The following is a 21359-nucleotide window of genomic DNA, read 5'->3' as shown; positions in this document are numbered from 1 at the left end:
TTTGGAGTGGGTGGCAGCATCTTAAGATCCTGACTGTCTTACCTCTATTGTCATTTCATGAGCTGCTCTTACCGCTGTGCTTCCTACCAAGAAAGAAGTGCAGAAACTAACATTTAAGGAACACCATAGCAAGTGCTTTCACACACACTCAAGCTTCATCTATCAGGTTTGAGGGGTGCACCTGGCCCAAAGTATTTTTCAGAGCACAAATAATATGTATGTTACACCCACCCATTGGATGGCCAAACTCTTTTTGGCTGACATTGCCAACCCTGTCCACCTATCTAGAGGAATCCAATTTTTCAGAAGCCAAATGCCTTAGACAACCAGAGTCTATGCACACATGATTTCCACTAAGAGGAGAGGAAGGTCATTTCCTCACATTTTCAAGTGCCCTCTGTTGCCCTAGTTATTTCAGGGAGAGTTTTGTTAATTTTGCAAGGCTTCTGAAACTTCCCCTCCTAACAAGTTACAAAGACCAAATTCTCACAGCTAGAAGAACGTCCTCTGAATTCTCTTAAGCAAGAGTGGACCCTGTGCTCAATCCACCACCTCACCCAAGCTCCCTAAATTGCATGTGCTCTCTGCAGCAGGAAAATATCTTCCAAGCTTTCTTTGAAAAGTCCAAAGTTTTTAAATAAGTTTGTAATTACTCATGTCACAATAAACTCTGGGTTGTACCACTTCCGTATTTAGATACTTTAAAAAAAATCAGACTTTGGGAGAAAATGTGTCAATGCCAACTTCTCATTTTCACTGGTCAAACTCTACATGCTTTGGTCTTTCACTTCTTGGAAATTAAGTCATTTCCACTTATTAAGGAAAGCCATGCTGATAAACTGGGGTAGGGGAAGTGCAGGTGGAATGACTGCTCAGAAGTTGATGGTGCACTCACTTACACAACTAATGTTTTCCGAGGGTGGTCAGCAATACAGACATGGTCATCCTTCCCTCACTGAGCCTGGCCAGAGGGACTGACCTGACTTAGTAATCATGATAAAGTGTGATGAGCCTTAAATGGTAGGGGAAGTGAAGGTTCCACCTGCATATACAGTGGGGACACCTAACCTAATCTATGGGGCTGGGGAGGACTCCTGGAGGAAGCGATGTTGAAGCTAAAACGGCAGAGTGAAAGGCAGTATAGGTGAGATAAGGCTCTCATCCCTGGGGGCTGGCGTGGTAGGGAGGGGTCTTAGGAGCCATTCTCAGGAGTCTTGACGTTGTAGGGTACTGAGGTTCCTTCCTCAGCCCAGAATGTCCCAAGCGTGACAAAGACAGCACATGGTCAGTCACGCTCTCCTCTGGTCCACTTTCTGTTTTACCATCTCAAGTAAGATTGAGATGATCATAGCTTGGTCTGCCCGTGTAGAGAGCAATCTCCAAAGAAAGGAACCTCCTTGGTAACATAGTGATACGTCCAGTTTTCAGAATACAGTCTGAGTGTGGGTAGACAGACCACTAAGCAGCTATTTCAATAATTTTCTGCAGGGTCATTTATAAATTTCTTCTTCCTTTGCCCATCCCCGCTTTTTTCTCCCCATCTTATAGCAGAGGTGATTGTGTTTTTACACTTTGTGTTATCAAACAATATCAAATTTCCATTGGCTATGGTCTGAGCAGAAAGTCTCAAGTCCTAAAAGAAACACTTCTTCAAGGGGACCTGAATGAGAACCCTTGACTTACTGGGGTCACCACGAGGAGGTCACCCTATCAGTGAACCTGGGCATGAGAAGACTTAAAGCAAGGTGGTGTGGCAGACAGGGCTGGACTTGGTGTCAGCAGCATGAGCAAAGGATATCACCTCTCGGCACCCAGGGTCATACTTGTCAGGTTAGAGGGTTGGACTGCTGCTCTCTAAGATCCTGCTGACATACAGATGCCAGGAATCCTTGAAGGCAGAGAGAGGACTGGTATGAAGTGAAAAGCTTTGGCTTATAGAACTTTATGACCACCTGAGAGGTGTTGAAGCAGGTTAACATCTGTAGGACTTGGTGATAGGAGGCGTGACTTGGGCCATAAATATAAAAGAGTAGCATCTTCCAAACTAGAAGAATGGCAGTGTGTCTCTTCAGACTAGAAAGGACCACAGAATAGACACATTGCTAACCAGTCTGCTCTGTGGAGCCTGGGAAAATCAGCAACTCTTAACTAAATAAGTAAACCCAGTTTCTCCTCCTAGCAGAGGGACACATGCACCACACCGCACCTGTCTATGATGACAAGGATCTGCCCATGAGTCTTTCCACGTGGGGCTCATGTTGCAGCCCTGTCTGTTCTCTTTGACTATGGTGTCTTCACCATTAGCAGGTGTATGACCACCTCCTGGTCCCTCACTTTCAGCTGGGCTGGAAGATGACTGCTTGGTTCTCTGAGGGCCCCTTGGGGCTCCCCCAAAGGAATTTCATGTATTCCCACAACGCTCATATATATATATTTGCTGAGGAAGATTATCCCTGAGCTAACATCTGTGCTAATCTTCCTCCACTTTATATGTGGGTTGCCATCAAAGCATGGCTGACAAGCGGTGTAGGTCCGTACCCGGGATCTGAACCCATGAACCTGGGCCACCAAAGTGGAGTGTGCTGAACTTAACCACTATGCCACAGGGCCAGTGCCAGCATGCTCATATTTGAAGTGAGACCATCCCAAATATTCCGTCCAGATATCTTGAAAATCTATCCAACCATGTTTGTGTGTTATGTTAACAGACAGAAACGTAATTTTCCAGAAGAAAAAGAAACCACATTTTAATTTAATTTTCAATATTATTATTTCGCATTTTATCATTTTATGCAAGAGCAATGTCATAGTTCATTTTGAAGTATTGCATCTCTTGGTCTTTTATGTATTGATTTGGTTTTATAAAGCTATCATAAGGATAATGGTAGTTTAGGGTAATGACTAGGAACGAGGGCACAGGAGTCAGGCTGTGCCTGAATCCCAAGTCTCCTGCATGCTGAGACGGTCACCTTGGGTAAATTAATCTATCTCAGTTTACTGTCCAGAAAATGGGGATATGAGTACTCACAGTTGTTGTGATACATGAAAACTGCTTAGCACATAATGCCTGATAAATGGGAGCTACTATTATTATATCTGAGATGAACATTTTTATTACTAGTTCCATTATTTTTACTAATGAAAGTATTAATGTCACAGCCACAACAAAGAAATTGCTCCCACGTGAACTTGACAGAGTAGCTTCCCTTTCCTGGCTTAGACAGAGAAGAGTAGAACAACTTCTTTTAGCTGTTCTCAAACCATTCTTCCCTTCATACTGCCTTGGCTCCTTGCTGGTTACGGGTGTGTCATTGATGGACGCCACAGTAGTGAATGTTTGTGAGTCCCTAATTTAATTGCTGACATAAGCTTACAGAATAAAGACCTCTCTTAAAATATAAATGGCACCTTAACAAAAGTTTTAAATTCCCTTTTTGAAACCAAAGTTCCCTTTTTTTTTTCCTCCCCAAGTCCCCCTAGTACACAGTAGTATATTTTAGCTATGGGTCCTTCTAGTTGTGGCATGTGGGACGCCATCTCAGTGTGGCCTGACGAGCAGTGCCGTGTTCACGCCCAGGATCTGAACCAATGAAACCCTGGGCCACCAAAGTGGAGTGTGCAAACTTAACCACTCAGCCATGGGGCCGGCCCCTAAACCAAAGTTCCTCGATTCCAGATTTATTGACAAGACTGCTCTAAAGTGATCAATGATTCTCAATGGTAGCTGCCCAAGTTCAAAGAAGGACCCCACCATTAACCAGCCATAAGACCTTGGACAGATTGTTCAACTTCTCTGTGCTGCAGTTTCCTTGTTTGTGAAATGGGAGCAATAAATACCACATGTACCTGCTGGGTTTTGTGAGGACAAAATGAGATAGGCCTTACTGAACCCTTAGCTCTCAAGCTGATATTCACAATAATTTCTGTTTTTATTATTAATAGTGCTTCTGCTCTCTTCACAGACAGAGCTTATTATGGATGCTGCTCATAAACAAAAGAGCTTACAATTCAAGAAAACCATGGATGTGAGTCACGCTCTATTGCCTTTCTTTGTAAAGCTGACATTTTCTGAAATCCTGTGCTGTGTATGAGTATATTCCTGAAAATAACATTTCAATAATGTCATTATTTATTAGTGTTTTAGAGAAAACAACCTTCGGTGGTTTGACTCTTCTTCTTTTTAAGGTGTTGGAAACATTGAGGATGAAACCAGATACAGGAAACACAGTGATGTTATCTTTCTGGTAACCTGGGAGCGTACAGCAAGTCAATTTAAATATTTCAGGCCAAGACACAAAAGCATATACTGTTTATCTTGTTGGATTTGAGGTTTTTCCCTGTGACTATTTAGAATCTTGATTTCTTACCTATTTTATTGAGTGACCTCTTCCTGTTTTAAGATATCTGCAAACTGTAAAAACCTTCTTTCCTTTAAGTAATTTATAAAAAAGTGCTTAACAAGACAGAGCTAAGACAAGTTGCTGGGGACCTCACTGTAGCTTTTTATGAATCTTTTAACTTGGGATACAATGAACTCTGCTATTGGAATATCTATGACTCCATCTTTGTACAGAAGTATCATCATGACTATGACTATGACATGATATCTGGTAACCCTGTCAAAAAAGAAAGTGCCACCAATGTTGATGGCATATGCAGTCTGTTCTGCATTCTTTCTTTCTTTGATGCAGATCACCTCAAAAGCAGTTGATAAATAGGGAATGATGTCAGGGTAATGCAGAAATAGTGTTGGTTGATATATGATTGTTCCCAGACCTTTTATATCTGGGGCAACCTTTCTCACAATTAAAGAGAAAGCCTTACTGAAATATAATTTTCTTAACTATTTCCTCTACCTAAATTTAGAGCCATGTCAGTCTTATAATTTTCGCTTCAACTGTCAAAAATAATTTGGAAAACTCAAGAGGAGAAAGAAAGATTATTGTATTTACCCATTCTTTTCTCCTTCTGGTGTTCCAAGGTTTCTTCTTTTAGTTTCTTTTTGTTGCAAGAACTTCCTTTAGCCATTCTTCAGGATAGGTCCACTAGTGACAAATATCTTAGTTTTTCCATCATCTGAGAATGTCCTGATTTCCACTTCATTCTTAAAGGATACTTTCACTGGATATAGGATTGTGTGTTGACAGTTTTTTTCTTTCAGTACTTGAAATGTGTTGTGCCACTTCCTCGTGGCCTCCATAGTTTCTGATAAGAAATCTGCTGTAATTCAAGTTAATTTTCCCTTATGGGTACGGTGTCATTTCTGTTTTAGGATATTTTCTTTGTTTTATGTTTTCGGAAAGTCACCCATGTGTCATGCCACAGATTTCTTTGGGTTTATCTTGTTTAGGGTTTGATCAACTTCTTGAATCTGTAGGTTTATATCTCTTGCCAAATTTGGAAAGTTTTCAGCCATTATTTCTTTAAGTACTTTTTCAGCTCACTCTCCTCTCCTAGGATTCCAAGGACATGAATGTTAGATACTTTGTTATTGTGCCAAAGGTCCATGAGGCTCTGTTCATTTTTTTCAGCCTATTTTCTCTCTGTTGTTCAGATAAGGTAATTTCCCTTGTTCTATCATCCAGTTTGCCAATTCTTTCTTCTTTCTCTTCCATTCTTTTCTTAAGCCTATCCATTGAGTTTTTTAAATTTCAGTTAGTTTATTTTTCAGTTCTAAAATTTCCGTTTGGTTTCTTCTGTATACTTTCTATTTTTTTGCTGAGCTTTTCTATTTCTTTGCCGAGCTTTTCTATTTCTTTGCCAAGACTATCTATTTTTTTCATTTGTTTCAAGTGTGTTTGTAATTGCCTGTTGAATATTATTTTATGATGGCTGGTTTAAAATCATTGTCAGATAATTCTAACATCTCTGCCATCTTGATGTTGGTATCTGTTGATGGTTCTTATTCATTCAGTTTGAGATCTTCCTGGTTCTTGGAATGATAAGTGATATTCAATTGATTTTGGACATTTGAGGTATAATGTTACAAGACTGGATCTTATTTAAATCTTATGTTTTAGCTGGCTTCCTTTGACACCACTCTAGCAGAATGAGGTGAGGTACCACTTCATTACTGCAATATGAAGATAAAAGTCCAGGTTCCCCTCCTTGATCTCCACTGACCCCACAGGGTGGGTGTAGCCTTGTTACTGGTGGGAGGTGGTCACAGTTCTGACTCTCCACTAGACCTCCTCTGACATTACCCCAGCAGGGAGGAGGTGCACATCTTTACTGCCAGGTGGGATGGTAGAATTCCAGGTTCCCCACGTGGTTTCCACTGGCACCGTGTGTGGGTCTTTGTTACCTCTGGTGGGAATGAAAATTCCAATTCCCTATTTGTCCTTCTCTGACACCACATTGGCAGAGAGCTGGATGCTTCATTGCCACCTGGTGAGGGTGGAAATCTAGACTCTCCACTTGGCATTTGCTCAATGTGTGGGGGGTGGGGCCACAGTATTTTATGTGGTGTTTGGCTGCAGTAGAATGGTTATTTCCTAAGGGTTCCTGTCCTGCTAGGCTGCCTTTTTTCTGGTCTGTTGTTTAGAGAGAGCAGGTTTTTGTTGGGACTTTGTGTGTGTGTGTGTGTGTGTGTGTGTGTGTCAGTGCCCACTGTTGTTTCCTGGTTGCCTGCTTCTTTGGCAGCCAGTCTGTAATGTATGAGGCAAAAAGAAAACTCAGGGAATTCACTTCTAGGTCAGTTTTCTGAGACCAAAGTCACTAGCTAATCTGCCTTCTTCTTTCCACCTTTCAGAGTCTTATATTTGTTTTATATAAAATATCCAGGGGTTTTAGTTGTACTTGTGTGGAGGAAGAGGGAAAAGTATATCTGTTCCATCATCCCAGAAGCCCATCTAATGTTTTAAAGTAGTATTTTGTGATATGCCTTTAGAACCATAAATGTGATCATTCCACATTAATTAAGATTCCTTCAGAAAATCATCCAAAATAAAAAAAAACAAAGGCATGAACTTGTTCATTGCTTATAGTAATGAAAAGTGTAAATGATTTAGTGACCAAAAAATGGAGAAAGAGCAAATAAATTATGTAGCCTTTTAAAATACAATTATGAAGACTACGTAGCAACAGAGAGAAGAATGCTTAACACATCATTAAAAAATAAAGATAAAGAAAGATTAATAACTGACAACATTAAAATTGAAAACTTCTTGATAAAAAAATTCTTATACACAGTTTCAAGAAAGATGGCAAATAAGGAAAAATATTTGTAACTAATATAACTTATAACCAGTCAGTGTTCCTAATACAGACCCAGTTCTTAAAAACCAATTAAAGAATGCTCCACTAGAAAAGCTGGTAAAAGATATGAAGTAGAAAAGATATACCACCTCAGTAGTAATGAAATAAATATGAATAAAACAACAATATGCTAACATTTTCACCTCTAGTATTGTAAAAGGTTAAAAATACTGTTTAAGCTCGGTGTTGGTCATTGTGAGGACAAGTACTCCCATACAGTAGTGGGGGAGTATAAATTGGTGCAGCCATTTTGGAAGGAAGTTGAATGTATGTATACTCTTCTACCAAACAATTATATTTCTAGGAATTTGACCTGTATATTAAATTCACACTACCCAAAATAAAATCAGAGTATTTTTATGTTATAAAAAACGGAAATAAGATCAATGTGCACCAACAGAGACTTGGTTAAGAAAATTATAGCAAATATATACATATATATATGTGTGTGTATTTACAACCATTAAAAGCGTTCACCTACAGGGATCATGCATGATACAGAGAAATGTCTATAAGATGTTGTATAAGAATTGTTGCATAAATATCCTACGTGCAATTACAAAAAGATATGAACTTTTGTTTCTGTGTATATAGCCTAGAGGGGGAACTGAAAGGTTGTTAACTAAAGGTTAACCCGAACTGAATTGCAGGGGATGCTGAGAAATGTAGGGAAGCATGAAATATTTCATCAGCACAAACCATCTCTACAAAGGAGTCTTCATTCTTAGTCAAGCATTTTTGGAGGGGTCACCATTTTTATTTATTAGCTGTCTGATTCACAGCTTTGCTCTGTTTGAACAAGTCCTTGCTTCAATAGTTGAAACAGAAAATTATCTGATTCACTAACTATAGTTTGTGAAGTTTCCATACTGCTGGTAGTAATGGTAGCACAGGATGGATCATGACCTACTTTTATATTAGCTAAAACAGAACCCTTTAAATCAAAAAGGAACATGACTGTCCTTAAGTGACAGAAATGATGGGATTAATGGCCTCCCCACTGTCCACGTGCTATGGTGAGGCACATTAGAATATTGAAGCATAATTATAATTACCATGACCAAGTGATTGCATCTAAACTCTGAGGGTTATGAATGTTACATAAATGTTGGATTACACATCTTATAGTTACGTAAGTATTTTGATTTCGCCTATTTCAAATTCTTTTGCTTCAGTCAATTTTTAAAGCTCGTGTACTTTGTGTTTGCCAAATAGGAGTGATTACTTCCTTGATCAAGTTGCCACTACATACAGAATTTGGAAAAGGACTAGAGACCTTCCAAAGATAGCTAAGAAAGAGCATCTGCCCTCTGAGAACCCATGGTCTAGTGGTGATCACAGCCCTAATCAGGGTGCCCTGTTCTTTGCTGGGCTTGGTGGGCTAGGGCAGCTGCTTCACAGTTACCTTCTGTTCACCCGTTTCGGTCTTCTTTACAATAAAGGCAAAGAAGAACTATGAGCAGAAATGCCGGGACAAAGATGAAGCAGAGCAGGCTGTCCATCGGAGTGCCAACTTGGTAAACCCGAAGCAACAAGAAAAGGTACGTAGGAGAGCTGACAGTTTGAAAAATCTGAGCCTTACATATATCAAGCTAAAACCAACTAATAATCTTAATAAAAAATGGCTTACACTTTAAGTCCTGGCAAGAATCTTCCTTTGGGCCATTAGGGTCCTCTGAACCAGAAAAACCCTTTTGGGTCACATTTTGGGGGTTGGGAAAGAGCTAGAGAAGCATGCCTAGGTGGGAGGGAAGAGGATGAGAAGAAGTTGGAAGGGGTTCTGATTTTTTCATCTTTCTTTAAAATTCAACTCAAGTATTCTTTGTAGCCAGGCTGCCCCTTGCTTGGGTGTATTATAAATTTAATTTTATAAAATCTGGATATAAGATTGTCAGCAACCAGAGGGAAGAGGTACATCTTTAGGAAGACATAGGGCAAGATGCTTGATGGGTATTTTCCAGTGATGATAAGATTAGAGGGCAAGTTGAATGATTTGCTCATGAGAGAAACATAGGTAAGACATGGACTAGAAGTTGTCTCTTCACAGTCACAGCTTTTAGATCGGTTTTGCCTATGGAAGTCTGGCCCAGCATTTCCGATCTCTTGTTCTTTTCTGTCCTCACAGCTTTTTGTGAAACTGGCAACTTCAAAGACTGCAGTCGAAGACTCAGGTGAGGGGGCCGCTCCCACGGATGGGGGAAGATTGTGGGGAGGTTTACATCATCCTAAATCTGTCTGAGAAAGGTAGTTTTATATACCTTACAATAAAGAATATATGGATCTACACGAGGATTAAGAAGATATCAGAAGGGAAGAAAGGAGAAACTGAAGGAAGTAAAGGAAGGGAGAAGAGGGAGGGAGGGAATAATCAGAACCTGGGAAAGTGAGAAGAAGCAAAGGAGGCACCAGCTTCTAGCTACTGCCTGCTTAGGTCTTGCTGCCTTATATATCATTGAATGGGGGTGGTGAGGGTTATGTGGGAGCTGGTTTGTAATCAGGTGCTCACTGATTTCTCGGGAACATCTAGCTAAAGCCCATTTCAGCTCTGATAACTCTTTGCTGCGAAAGAAATCGCCAAGTTTCGAGGCCTTGTCATCATTGAAATCTAAGATCCAACCCAGGCGTTTGCAAAGTCTTCTCATTCCCAGCGTACCCTGCAGGAGACAACTCTTTCATGACCGTGGTCACTTAAGAATTCTCTAAACCCCAAACTTAAGTAACCGGGTGCCCCTTAAGGGCTCAAGTTATTTCTCTTTTCTGCATCCTTCATTGGATAATTTTCCTGAAAATGAAAAGGGGTGGAAGCAATTGAAACTGAATCAGAAGAAGAAAATGCAGGCTGAGGTTCCCTATCAGATTTCGCTTCTCCTTCCTTGAAGCATTTCTTGCTAATTGCCTGGTTCAATGCGTAAAAAGAAAGTGATACCCACCTTGGCTTATTACCCAAAGATGTTGTAAGGGTGAGAGATGTAAGTGTGGCCTTTCAACGTTCAGAGCTCACTGGGGCCTTGTGAGCTCAACGCAGCTCGAACCCGAGTTTCATTTACCATCTGGGATACATATGAGCCTGAGTGGTGGGTCTGCGAGCTGCCCTCCTTTCCGGTTTCTGAACCCAGGCCCCTCCCCTCCATTGCAGACAAGGCGTACATGCTGCACGTCAATACGCTGGATAAGATCAGAGAAGAGTGGCAGAGCGAGCACATCAAGGCCTGCCAGGTATGCGGAACCGGAACCGGAAGCTGCTCAGGAGGGGGTGCATCTTCCTCCTACAACTTGGAGGGTCTACTTTTGTAGAAACGCTCCACCACGTTATTACAGCGCCCCGATTCTCACAGAGTTGCTTGAGGGCAAATTAGAAATCAGGAACTTAAGTGGAGGATGGAGGGAGTGTTTTACTCCAAACCTCATTTTCCTGCCTCCTCCCCATGTTGATCATGCGGTCCAACTCTTTACTTTCTCTGTTTGGTGAGCACAGATATAAAACAGTTGAATGGTTAAGTAATTACTTTTTGAGACCCTCACCTGTACTTGCCATGCGATAAGGAAGATGCAGATGGCAGGTGAGCAGGCTTTAGAATCTTTTACTCTCTTCACATCTTTGATTTCACCATTGACCCCCTTCATTTTCTGCACATGACCTCACTTAGAATTATCCAGAGAAAATGAAGATGTACGTGGAAACTTCCTCAAGATTCTGTCACCCTGTCTACACATTTTCTCACCGGTGGTTCTCAAAATGAAGTAGCATCAGCATCCCCTGGGAACTTGTTAGAGATGCAAATTCTCAGATGAACTCCAGACCCACTGAATCAGAAACTCTGGGAGCGGGCTCAGTAACCTCTGTATTAATAAGCCCTCAGGTGATTCCGATGTGCATTCAAGCATGACAACCACTGATCTACACACCCCATTCTGCTCCTTTTCTCCGGTGATGGTGGAAAAGGGGCTGCTCCCGTCCTACCAAGATCTCCCACCATCTGGGCTCAGGATCCCGTCCAGCTGGCCTTCCCCCACCACCTGTGCACAGCTCTTTTATTGTGAACTTCTATTATTATTTACACAGACTCAGCTCATTAGTGCCTTTAAAACCTAGCAGCTGTTGCTTCCCGTCTGCTACCCTCTCCCTCTTCATAGCCGGGCTTCTTGCAGGAGTTGTCTGCACATCCTCATTGCTCCTGCCTGGCCCAGCCTGCTGAGTCTGGGCTTTGCTGCTCTGCAGCTGCTCCTTGGAGGAACCAGTGATGCCCTTGGTGTGAGGTCCCGTGGGTCTTTGCAGCTTCTAATCTTATTTGACCTGTCTTTACCATGTGATACTGTGGGTCACTCTCTCCCTCCTAAAACACTCTTTCCTGCTTTACTTCCTTGACTCCACACTCACATGGAAAAGCCTGGAATAAGGTCATTTTTAGAAGGTTTAAAAACATGCAAAGCAATTTCACATGCATTTGCATACATGTTATAAAAACCTGCATGGGAATGATAAAATTTAAGATGACGGTTATCTCTGGGGCAGGAGGAAGGTGATAGAGATTGGGAAAAGCACACAGGGGCTTTAGCAGAATCTGAAACAAATATGGCTAAAGTTTTTGACAAAGCTAGGTGGTTGGTACATGGGTATTTATTATATCACTCTCTATGATTCTGTCTATGTGAAATATTCTATAATAAAAATACTGTGATATTTTAGTATTTATATATAAACACTTAGAAATCAGAAACTTGAGGATAGAAGGGATGTTTTTCTCCATTTTAGTATTTATTTTTATTTATAAGCACTATTATATATAAAATAAATAAATTTATATACTCTATTATATATAAATACTAAAATATTACAGGTGAAATAATGTATTTGTTTCAAAATACTCCAGGGTTGGGATGCATTGGTAGGGATATGGGTAAAACAGAGTTGGTTGTGAGTTGATATATGTTTAAGCTGGTGATGGGTATGTGGGGATTCATTATATTTTTCACTCTACTCTTGTATATGTTTGAAGTTTTACATTATAAAAAGATTTAAAATCTAATAGTGTATTCAATATTTAAAAAAATACATTAATATGTAACATCCACTCTTGAGTAGAATGCATCCACTTTATAGAATAGCTTGATTTTCCAAAAGTTTCTATTTTTTATATCCAAAAATCTATTGTTCAGGCAGTGACTTTTTTTTTTTTTTAAAGATTTTATTTTTTCCTTTTTCTCCCCAAAGCCCCCCGGTTCATAGTTGTGTATTCTTCGTTGTGGGTTCTTCTAGTTGTGGCATGTGGGACGCTGCCTCAGTGTGGTCCGATGAGCAGTGCCATGTCCGCGCCCAGGATTCGAACCAACGAAACACTGGGCCGCCTGCAGCGGAGCGTGCGAACTTAACCACTCGGCCACGGGGCCAGCCCCCAGGCAGTGACTTTTTAAAGAACTTTTTTATTAAGGAAAGTTTCAAACATACACAAAGAGAAGACAAGTGCAAGGACCCCTATGTGCTCATCAACTAGCTTCAATAATTGTGACCATCTTGCCAATTGAATTTGTTCATTCCTGGGGGCAGGGAGCACAAGAAGGGGGGCAAAGTTTTGAATCTGAGGTTCTGGCAGGCCGCCCAGGTGGAGATGCCCCTAAGGCAGTTGGAAATGTGAGCTAGGATTCAGGTTAGAAACTCGGTGTCTGGGTTCCTCATTACCTCTTACCTTCAGAACTATAGCCAATCCTGTTTGCATTAACACAATGTTAGACTCCATTTGCATTCTTTGCCTGTGGTAAGAGTTTATGAGCTTTCTTGGTGGTGGGGGGAATACCCTAAATGGGACAATAAGCTTACGGATAATTGAGGATTGACACTGTTTCTTAAGTGAGAGCCAGTCTAGACAAATGCCCCCTTTCTCTCCATATGTATGTACATATTGTTGTGTTTCTGTAGGTGTTTGAGGCTCAAGAATGTGAACGAATAAACTTCTTTCGGAATGCATTGTGGTTACACATGAATCAGCTGTCACAACAATGTGTCACAAGTGACAACGTAAGTCAGAGGCTTCCACAGAGGATTGTGGCTGTGCATATTGGATTTATTAGAGTGGAAGCAATGGTAGACATTAGTTCATCCCCCTCATCTGAGGCCCAGAGAGGTACAGTGACTTGCCCAAAGCCACACACTGAGTTAATAGGACCCAGATAAATATCTAACCTGCCTGACTCCTGTTCCACTTTACTTCCATGACTTTCTCTTTAAGAAATTCAGAGTTAGGGCAGGAGAGTAGAGAAAGGAGACCCAAATTCAGTTTAATTTATGGAAGATAGAGATGTCGTAGCATGGATGTGAGTCCCAGAGGGTCACTCCAGGACAGCACCAAGTACAAGCAGACTGACCCATGGCCAGGCTAGTCGTCGCTCCAGGGCTCAGGATGTACTTGACCCGTGTTCCCAGGGTCAGTATCCAGGTTTAACTTGTGCACAGCAGTCCTCATGGGGTGCCCAGATCTTAGAGGGACCAGAATCAAGCTATCACAACCTTCTTTGCTAAGAAATAGCCACCCTCACTTCTATGGGACATTCTCTTTAGAAGAACAGTTAAACACCCAGAAAACCTGTAGGATTGACTGGAAGAATTTTTCTCAAGTTAAGTAATTATCTTTGCATTTCTATGTGGCATTGGTCCTGTGCCATAGGACTTGGTATCTATTGTCTTTGTCCTGTCAGTATTTTAAAAAAATCTTTCCGCCAAGGTTGTTGTGCTGCCACAAGGATACATTTCTTGTTATCTTTAAAAAAAATTTTACCAGCAGATATGCATCAGAGAAATGCCTTTATATGAGCCTGGAACTTGGGAATTTCTTCTTTTTCTTTTCAAAACAAAATTTGGAAAAGAGCTATTCATCAAACCTGTTTTAATAAGCCGTGTCACAATTATTATGGACATACCCCTACCTTGATTTATCTTCATCTTGTTAGATGTATGAAGAAGTCCGTAAGAGTTTAGAAATGTGCAGCATTGAGAAGGACATTGAGTACTTTGTGAATCAACGTAAAACTGGACAGACACCACCAGGTGAATGGCGCAGTGGGGTGGAGGGTGGGGTGTTATTTAAGCAATTCTCTTAGTCTTTCTTGTCACATGTTGTTGAGAATGGAAGACATCTGCCTCTTAATGTTTTGTTTCTTGATTCCACTAGCACCCATCATGTATGAGAATTTCTACAGCCCCCAGAAGAATGCAGCCCCACCAGGAAAGGCGACAGGGCCTAACGTAGCAAGGTAATAACCAGTTTCCTTTCACGTGAAGAAAAATACTTTTAATAACTGTTTTTATCATTTGTTTCTGAGACATTAGAATTGGAACATATTTGCCACTGCATTTGCTAGATTTTTGGAAGTAGCACCTTTAGAAAAAATGTTAGATGGATTTTACTGGTCGTAATTCAAGGAGGACTGTATCATGCTTGAGTGTGATTATTATGTGCATGCAGGAATCCTACACCTTTCTTATAGCCCATAGAGAACAGAAGTCAGCAAACTCTGGCCCTTCCATGAATCAAGTCTGACCTGCCTATTTTGGTAGGGCCTGAAAGTAAAGAATGGTTTTACATGTTTAAAGGGCTGAAAAAAATTAAAAGGATACTATTTTGTGACATGTGAAAATTATGTGAAATTCAGATTTCAGTGTTCATCTGTCAAGTTTTATTGGAACATGACCACGCTCATTCATTTACATTCTGTCCATGGCTGCTTTCACGCTAGAGTTCAGTCGAGTTGTGACAGAGTTGCCTGATGTGGCCAGCAAAGCCTAAATCCTTTGCTATCTGGCCCTTTACAGAAAAAGTTTGCTGTCCCTGATATAAGACAAGAGAGAAACTTCTGTTTTACATACAGTCACCTTGAAGTCCAAGCCATTGAATTTTCAGTCCAGTTTTTAAAAAGATAAAGGAGTGTTTCAGGGAGAATTGCATGATTATCATCAATATTTAAGAATGCCAGGTGTGTTCAAAACAGTTAACATGAATTAGCTCATTTAATCCTCTCAGTGAGGTAGGAGCTATTTGTATTTCCCATTTTACATGAGAGGACGCTGGTGCACAAGGAGAGCGGGAAATCTTGCCCACGCGGCTGAGGTTTCCATCTGCCAGGGTTGCAGGGCAGGGCTCTGCGCTCTTGACCACTGTGCACGCCCCTCAGCATAGTGGGATGCCTGCCACTTAGATCCACAGAGGTCAGTGCTGCCGTCCTTTTGCTTCATCTGAATTTTTCTTGACCCTCCAGAGCAGAAACCAGATCTCAATAGAGTGCGATAGGTCTGTAGTGTGAAGTAGAAAATTAGGAAAGTAACGAGAACTGATCTGAAAGACTTTGGTTTTCATTTCTTACAGGAGAGGACCTCTCCCAGTTCCTAAAAGCTTACCAGGTATGCTACCAAGAAAGCCCTTTGGAAGTGCTTATGTCAAGTTTTCTTTAAGGTTGAGTAGCTAGAATTTTGACATAAAGGGAGAGAAGTGAGTAAATGGATTCAAATTCCCACAAGAACAAGCTGATAGGAGAGTCTCACTATAACACTTTTTGTCACGGAGTGGAATTTGGTAATTGGTGGTCTATTTCATAGCTTATCCAAGAGAATTCAGTTACTGAAGCACCGAAAGAAACTTATTATAAGGCAGTCTTATCTAAGAGATTATTTCGACTTGGACCATGAGAACAGCAAAACTTAGAAATAGGTTTCCTTTGGGTTACATAGCAATACAATTTATAGAAGGCACAGATATCTAGAAACATGGAACCCAATGTTATATATTTTGTACACTGCCTGTAATTGGATCTTTCACTAATCACACTGGTCTCTTTTTTTCTCTGAACTCCTGTGATAGCTCTGGGAGAACCGCACACTTTCTTGTTTTTCGTTAGTTGTCTTCCCTGGATAATTGTAAGATCCTGGAGGGTAGACACTTTGTTTTCTACTGTATCACTCATAACACCTAACATAGTGCTGGGTGCATAGTAGGTGGTCAATAAATATCTACTGTTTGAATAAAAGAGAGACATACTTCTCTATGTTCAAGGGAATGAGGGGAGAGACAGCTGATGCTGCATTTAGCAGCATAGCAAAAATGTAGTGGCTGAAAAAAAATGTAGTGGCTGAAACTATATCGTTGAGTAATATAGGGACTTAAGTTATTTTATTTATTGTTGCCTCATAATTACCACTTGATAATGCGGGACTTATTTTTATAGATGAATTTACTGTGGGTGCTGATATCTGGGCATGGATGAAAAAGGTCCAAGAAATCATAATAGTGATTTCTAGAATGTTCTCTGGTTGTAGTCATGACTACCATTTGTAGGTTTTGTTGCGAGGTATATTTTCTTCTTGCAAAAAGGCAGTCACTAGAATCGTTGAGTGGAATGTCTTGATTTGAAAAGGGCTAAGAGCTTACCATGGAAAAATATTAGCTTAATGTTGCTCTGTATTCTGCCCTTTGCAGGTGACCCTGATTATTCTTTGATTGGTGACTACAGCTTGATCTATCAGTAACATCAGTGGTAAGAACCTTTCATTTTCACATAATCAAGTTGCATTTAGACTGTTGATTGTGTTTTTGAACTCTTTGAAGCTTCTTTATAACACTACTGCGAGCAAGGAAGGCCTCGCACCACGGTGGCACACTGGTGGGTGTGATGTTTCTGCAGGATGGCCTCTCTGGATCCCACAACTGAAAGGGGACTAGAGACCACTCCATACCTATTTGAATGACGATATTTTCACTTCATTAATTATTCTGTAACTCTCTATGTGCTCTTGTTAAGCTCTTTCATGGCAATTACACACCTACATTTAAGGCAATGCTCACAAACAAAACACACATGGTCCTCACTATTTAAGTAATTTAGCCTCTATTGTACCCCCCTCTCTCAAAAGGGGAAAAGTCAAGTAAAAAGAAGTTAATAAAAACAAAGCAAATGATATCACACTCACCAAACACACAAGGGCATCATAGGGATCATCCTGCACCAGATTATTACTGCTCTGAACTAGCAAACCACAGGAAGTCTAGAGCAGAACTAAGCTAACTGTGGCTGCAAGGACAACTCTTCATCCTTGGTGTTCAGGGGCTTGCAATGTACCCCAAGTCTGTATCAGTCTTCAGAAATGTGAAAGGATGCCTCCGCAGCCAAAATAGCAATATTAAGCGAAACTCCTCATGAAGTATGATTCTTTAACCCAAACGAGTATATCTCGGGCTATGATGATATATGCATATATGAGCAAAGAAAAAGTCTGAAAGGATATATTTCTAAACAGATAATAGTTTATCTTTTTGTTTATCCATGTGTTCTAATTTGTCTACAATGAAAATTTATTACTTTAATTAAAAACTGTCTTAAAGAGTTGATCCTCTTGCATATTCCTGATCTGAGTGTGTTCCTGAGAGTGACAAGAGGGGAGGATGAGATGCAGGAAGTCATAACGGAAGTGGAACAGACTCTCTCCCACCCTTCCTCGTTTGGTGTTGGTCACATTTACTGTCACTTATGAAAGTAAGTGACAGAAAAGATTTTAACAGGACTCTGTGGTGGTTTTCCTTCAGTGTTTTATACCTCTGAAAAGTACTTGGAAGTGAGCACATCCAAATTGCTTGTCTTCAGTCCTCTAAAAACACCTACTTTGTGTTGTATAGCCAATTAGCTGGATAGGACAGAAGCCATGTTGTCTTGATTAGATAGAAATAATCAGCTAGTATTTATTTATATTTAAACATAAACCCTTCAAGTGCTTAAGAAATGTGTTTAATATTTAAGCAACTTTGCTATAAAAGATAATGGAAATTGAAGACATAAAATACCCCATCCTCTAACTACATGTAACTTTCTGACCTACAAAAACAAGTAGTGGTCTTTACAACCAGTCATCATTTCTTCTTCATTTCATAAGCCTCCTTCTTTCTTGTGGAAAGAGGTAAGGCCCATGTTAGAGGCAGAGCAGGAACATGGGAAATCCGTAACTTGAGATTCATAGGTGAAACTCGCTCTCTACAACACCATGGACGTGATGGATCATGGGTAGGGGTTGGCAGCTCCAAGAATTTCCTTTTGTTTTCCCCTCTTTCTTTCCTGCCCTCACCTGTTTGCATAAAGCACATATTCTAGTTGCTGAATGATAGCATTTGACTCAATGACTCTAGTTCCTCAGAGCCCAAGAATCTGCTGTTTGAGTGCAAGATGCTAATGCCAACACATTTACTTTTCTCTCATTTCACTGGCGTTCCTTAGTGTCAGTGCCAGCTCAATGAAGAGGGGCTCAACATATATGTGTATAGTTGACTGAATTTAAGAGAATTTTAAAGAAGGGAGTCACCTGAGTTAATAACTTAGTTAAGCAACTTATCACAACATTTAAAATAATTCGAATGAAGCTTTGGAATTGAAATTTAAATAGGAAGGTTTAGGAATTTGCAATTTGTTCCGAGTTGTTGCTTTTAGCTGCTATTCCTATTTTTAATTCTAACATGTTTAAGTAAATAGAGATTACAACGTTGAATTTAAAAATATGTGTATCAAAAAATGTAAATACATGTATTATTTACCATAAAGCAATACTATTATCATCACATTCCGTTTTTCATTGCTTGAAATACCCATTCCTCATCATTTGTTTTCCTGGGCCAAGCACACTTGCTCTTTCTCCTTGAATACACTCTCAAGGCAGGAGTGGGTTCAACATGAATGGTTCATTCAAATGAAATTTCTGTGTTGTTTTCTTTCAGAAAACAAAGCTTTTTCCAGCTGGTGCTTCTATGGCATGGAAGGAGGCACTCAGAGCAGCAGAATCTGTAGAAATTATGTCGATGATCATGAAGACTTTCAAGTGAACCCTTGCTATAATTTTTTGATATTTTAAATTTATAGTAGATGTTTAGTTCAACTTAAGCTAGTAGAGTTCTGCAGTTTTTTAAAGTTGACAAATTGCCCCCGACTGAAGAATTATCCTTTCCCATTCAGTTACTAAAGTTGTGAATGAATCGTGTTTTCTACTGGATCCAGGAAAGTCTTTGGATTCAGAGCCTTGACTTCTGAGGGTCAGGGGTCAGGGTCAGAGGCCCCTGAGCCATCAACCTGCAGAAGCTCCTCTGGCTTCAGGGCAGCATGACTATGGAATTTCCACGGCGCCACACATTCTCAGTGGTCCAAGATTTAAAATTACCTTCCTTTTTGGCTGGAAGACTTAGAAGCCATCTGATTGCACTTTCTCATTTTACAGATGAGAAAATGAGGCCCAGATGTGTGAAATCAATTTCCTTACAGTTCTTCCAGCTGATTAGGGACAGAACCAGAACTAGAGTGCCAGCTCATCCCCATAGCACCATTCTTCTAAGCCTTCCCGAGGCTGTGATGCTCATGTTGAAATTTAAGACGCCCAATGTTTTTGCCAGCATCTTTTCAGTTGGGAAAATTACCAGGGTTGAAATGTCAGATTTATTTTTATATGGCTCACTGTGTATACTGAACTACCAAGCACTATATTTAGTCTAATCTAAGAAGCCACTAATTGTAAAACATGTCATTGTTTTATGTACCCCTAAGAAAGTTGGGTGGGGGAGTTGACAATTAACGTGTGACAGTTAACGGCCAAGCCCATTTGAATTTGAGATGCTAAAGTGTAGGGGGAAAAAAGTACATCCTAGAACCAATGAAATATGGTGTTTTCTCTATTCTTGAAGAGAATTTTAGAGTTAAAAAGCCAGTCCTCAATCCTGCGTCTTTGCAGAGAATCTTTCCCTTCCTAGATCTTGGAATCTTAAAGTGTTAATCTTACCCTTTCTCAAATACTTGGGTCTTCCTTTTGACACTCACAAACAGTGAGGAGACCGTGTACTTTTTGTGCAACATTCACACACAGTGAGAAAATGGTCCATTTTAGTCAATGACAAGTTAAACCAGCACTGGCACTTATTTGGTATGTTGTAAAGTGCTGTTACCACAAACAGCAAATATTTTCCTGACCTGCTCTGTGCATAGCTTACCCAGAATTACGGACAAGTTGATTGAAAGAAGATTGATTATTCCCTCCTTTTAATGTAAGGTGCTGCCAAAAGTGGCAGCTTCTTGTTATGACAGAGAACTTGCATCAGTTGGATATCCTTTTGAGAAAGTGAAGTTTACAAAGGGCCATTGACTTCCCCAAACTGAACAGGCTCAGGAAATTTTCCTTCGAACTCAGAACATTCTGTTTTTAAGTATTTTATTTATTGTTGGCACTTCCTCAGGGATTTCACTTTTCTCCCTATTGGTCAGTGTGATTGATGTAAAAGTGTTTTCTGAACCGAAAATATTTGTATTTTATTGCTCTTTCAGTTTGATATGAAGCAAAAATAAAAGTTCTTGGTGAGTTGGGATTTATTTTGCATTTTTGTGTTAACCACATCTCTTTTCCAAGCTCTATTTTACCCCTTGTCACATTTGCTATTGTTAGATTACAGAAGGACAAACTGCTGGTCAGGGAGGCCTAGCAGAAACTGGTGCAGTACCACCACTTCCTACTTATCCTTCAAGTGTCAACTGCAAGGTCACTTCCTCAGGGAGGTACCATCCCTGTCTCCACACTAGGTTGGATCCCACTGCTGTATCTTTCCCTCCTCCCACATTTTCCTTGTTATTATGTGATTCACTCTTAAAATTAATTGTTCAAGGTCTGGCTTCCATCCTAGACCATAACCTCCATGAGAGCAGGAACCCTGTCTCTTCCTTCCCCTGCTGTATCCCCGGGACCTGACGCACAGTAGTAAATATGAAAGAATTAGTGGCCTGGAAGAGAACATAGCTAGAGAAACAGCCAGTTGAAGGAGAAATAATAGGTGTAAAGGGAATAAAGTCAGTCAAATAAGTATACATGTTAAATTTAGTAAATATGAGCTACTCTGCAAACTGTTGGTATGTTAATTTGGGTTCAATCAGAAGCAGACCCTGAGTTAAGGATTTAAGTGCAGGTACTTTTTCTGGGAGGTGATCCCAGAAAGCGCCAGTATGGAAGTGGGGAAGTGAGATGGAGAAGGGAAGAAAAGCAAAAAAGCAGGTATTATTAAGCAAGTACCACTGTGGTCAACTGGAGCATAAGCCTGTAGGGGCTC

General features: G+C 40.4%; 1 protein-coding gene across 1 annotated transcript in view; it reads left to right on the top strand.

The window, feature by feature from the left end:
- Positions 1–20627, top strand: part of PSTPIP2 (proline-serine-threonine phosphatase interacting protein 2) — a 76317-nt gene extending 55690 nt beyond the window's left edge. Inside the window, exons 6-15 of the mRNA XM_023647736.2 lie at positions 3963–4025; positions 8700–8798; positions 9383–9428; positions 10394–10473; positions 13172–13270; positions 14200–14296; positions 14421–14502; positions 15612–15646; positions 16719–16776; positions 18999–20627. Coding sequence (XP_023503504.2) covers positions 3963–4025; positions 8700–8798; positions 9383–9428; positions 10394–10473; positions 13172–13270; positions 14200–14296; positions 14421–14502; positions 15612–15646; positions 16719–16768 — 651 coding nt within the window. The 3' untranslated portion in view covers positions 16769–16776; positions 18999–20627. The remainder of the gene's footprint in view (positions 1–3962; positions 4026–8699; positions 8799–9382; positions 9429–10393; positions 10474–13171; positions 13271–14199; positions 14297–14420; positions 14503–15611; positions 15647–16718; positions 16777–18998) is intronic.
- The last annotated feature ends 732 nt before the right edge of the window (positions 20628–21359 follow it).

Source organism: Equus caballus, chromosome 8 (assembly GCF_041296265.1).
Source record: "Equus caballus isolate H_3958 breed thoroughbred chromosome 8, TB-T2T, whole genome shotgun sequence".
NCBI classification, from domain to species: Eukaryota; Metazoa; Chordata; class Mammalia; order Perissodactyla; family Equidae; genus Equus; species Equus caballus.
The sequence above is the reverse complement of the archived record's forward strand: the minus strand, read 5'-3'. Positions and strand labels throughout refer to the sequence as shown.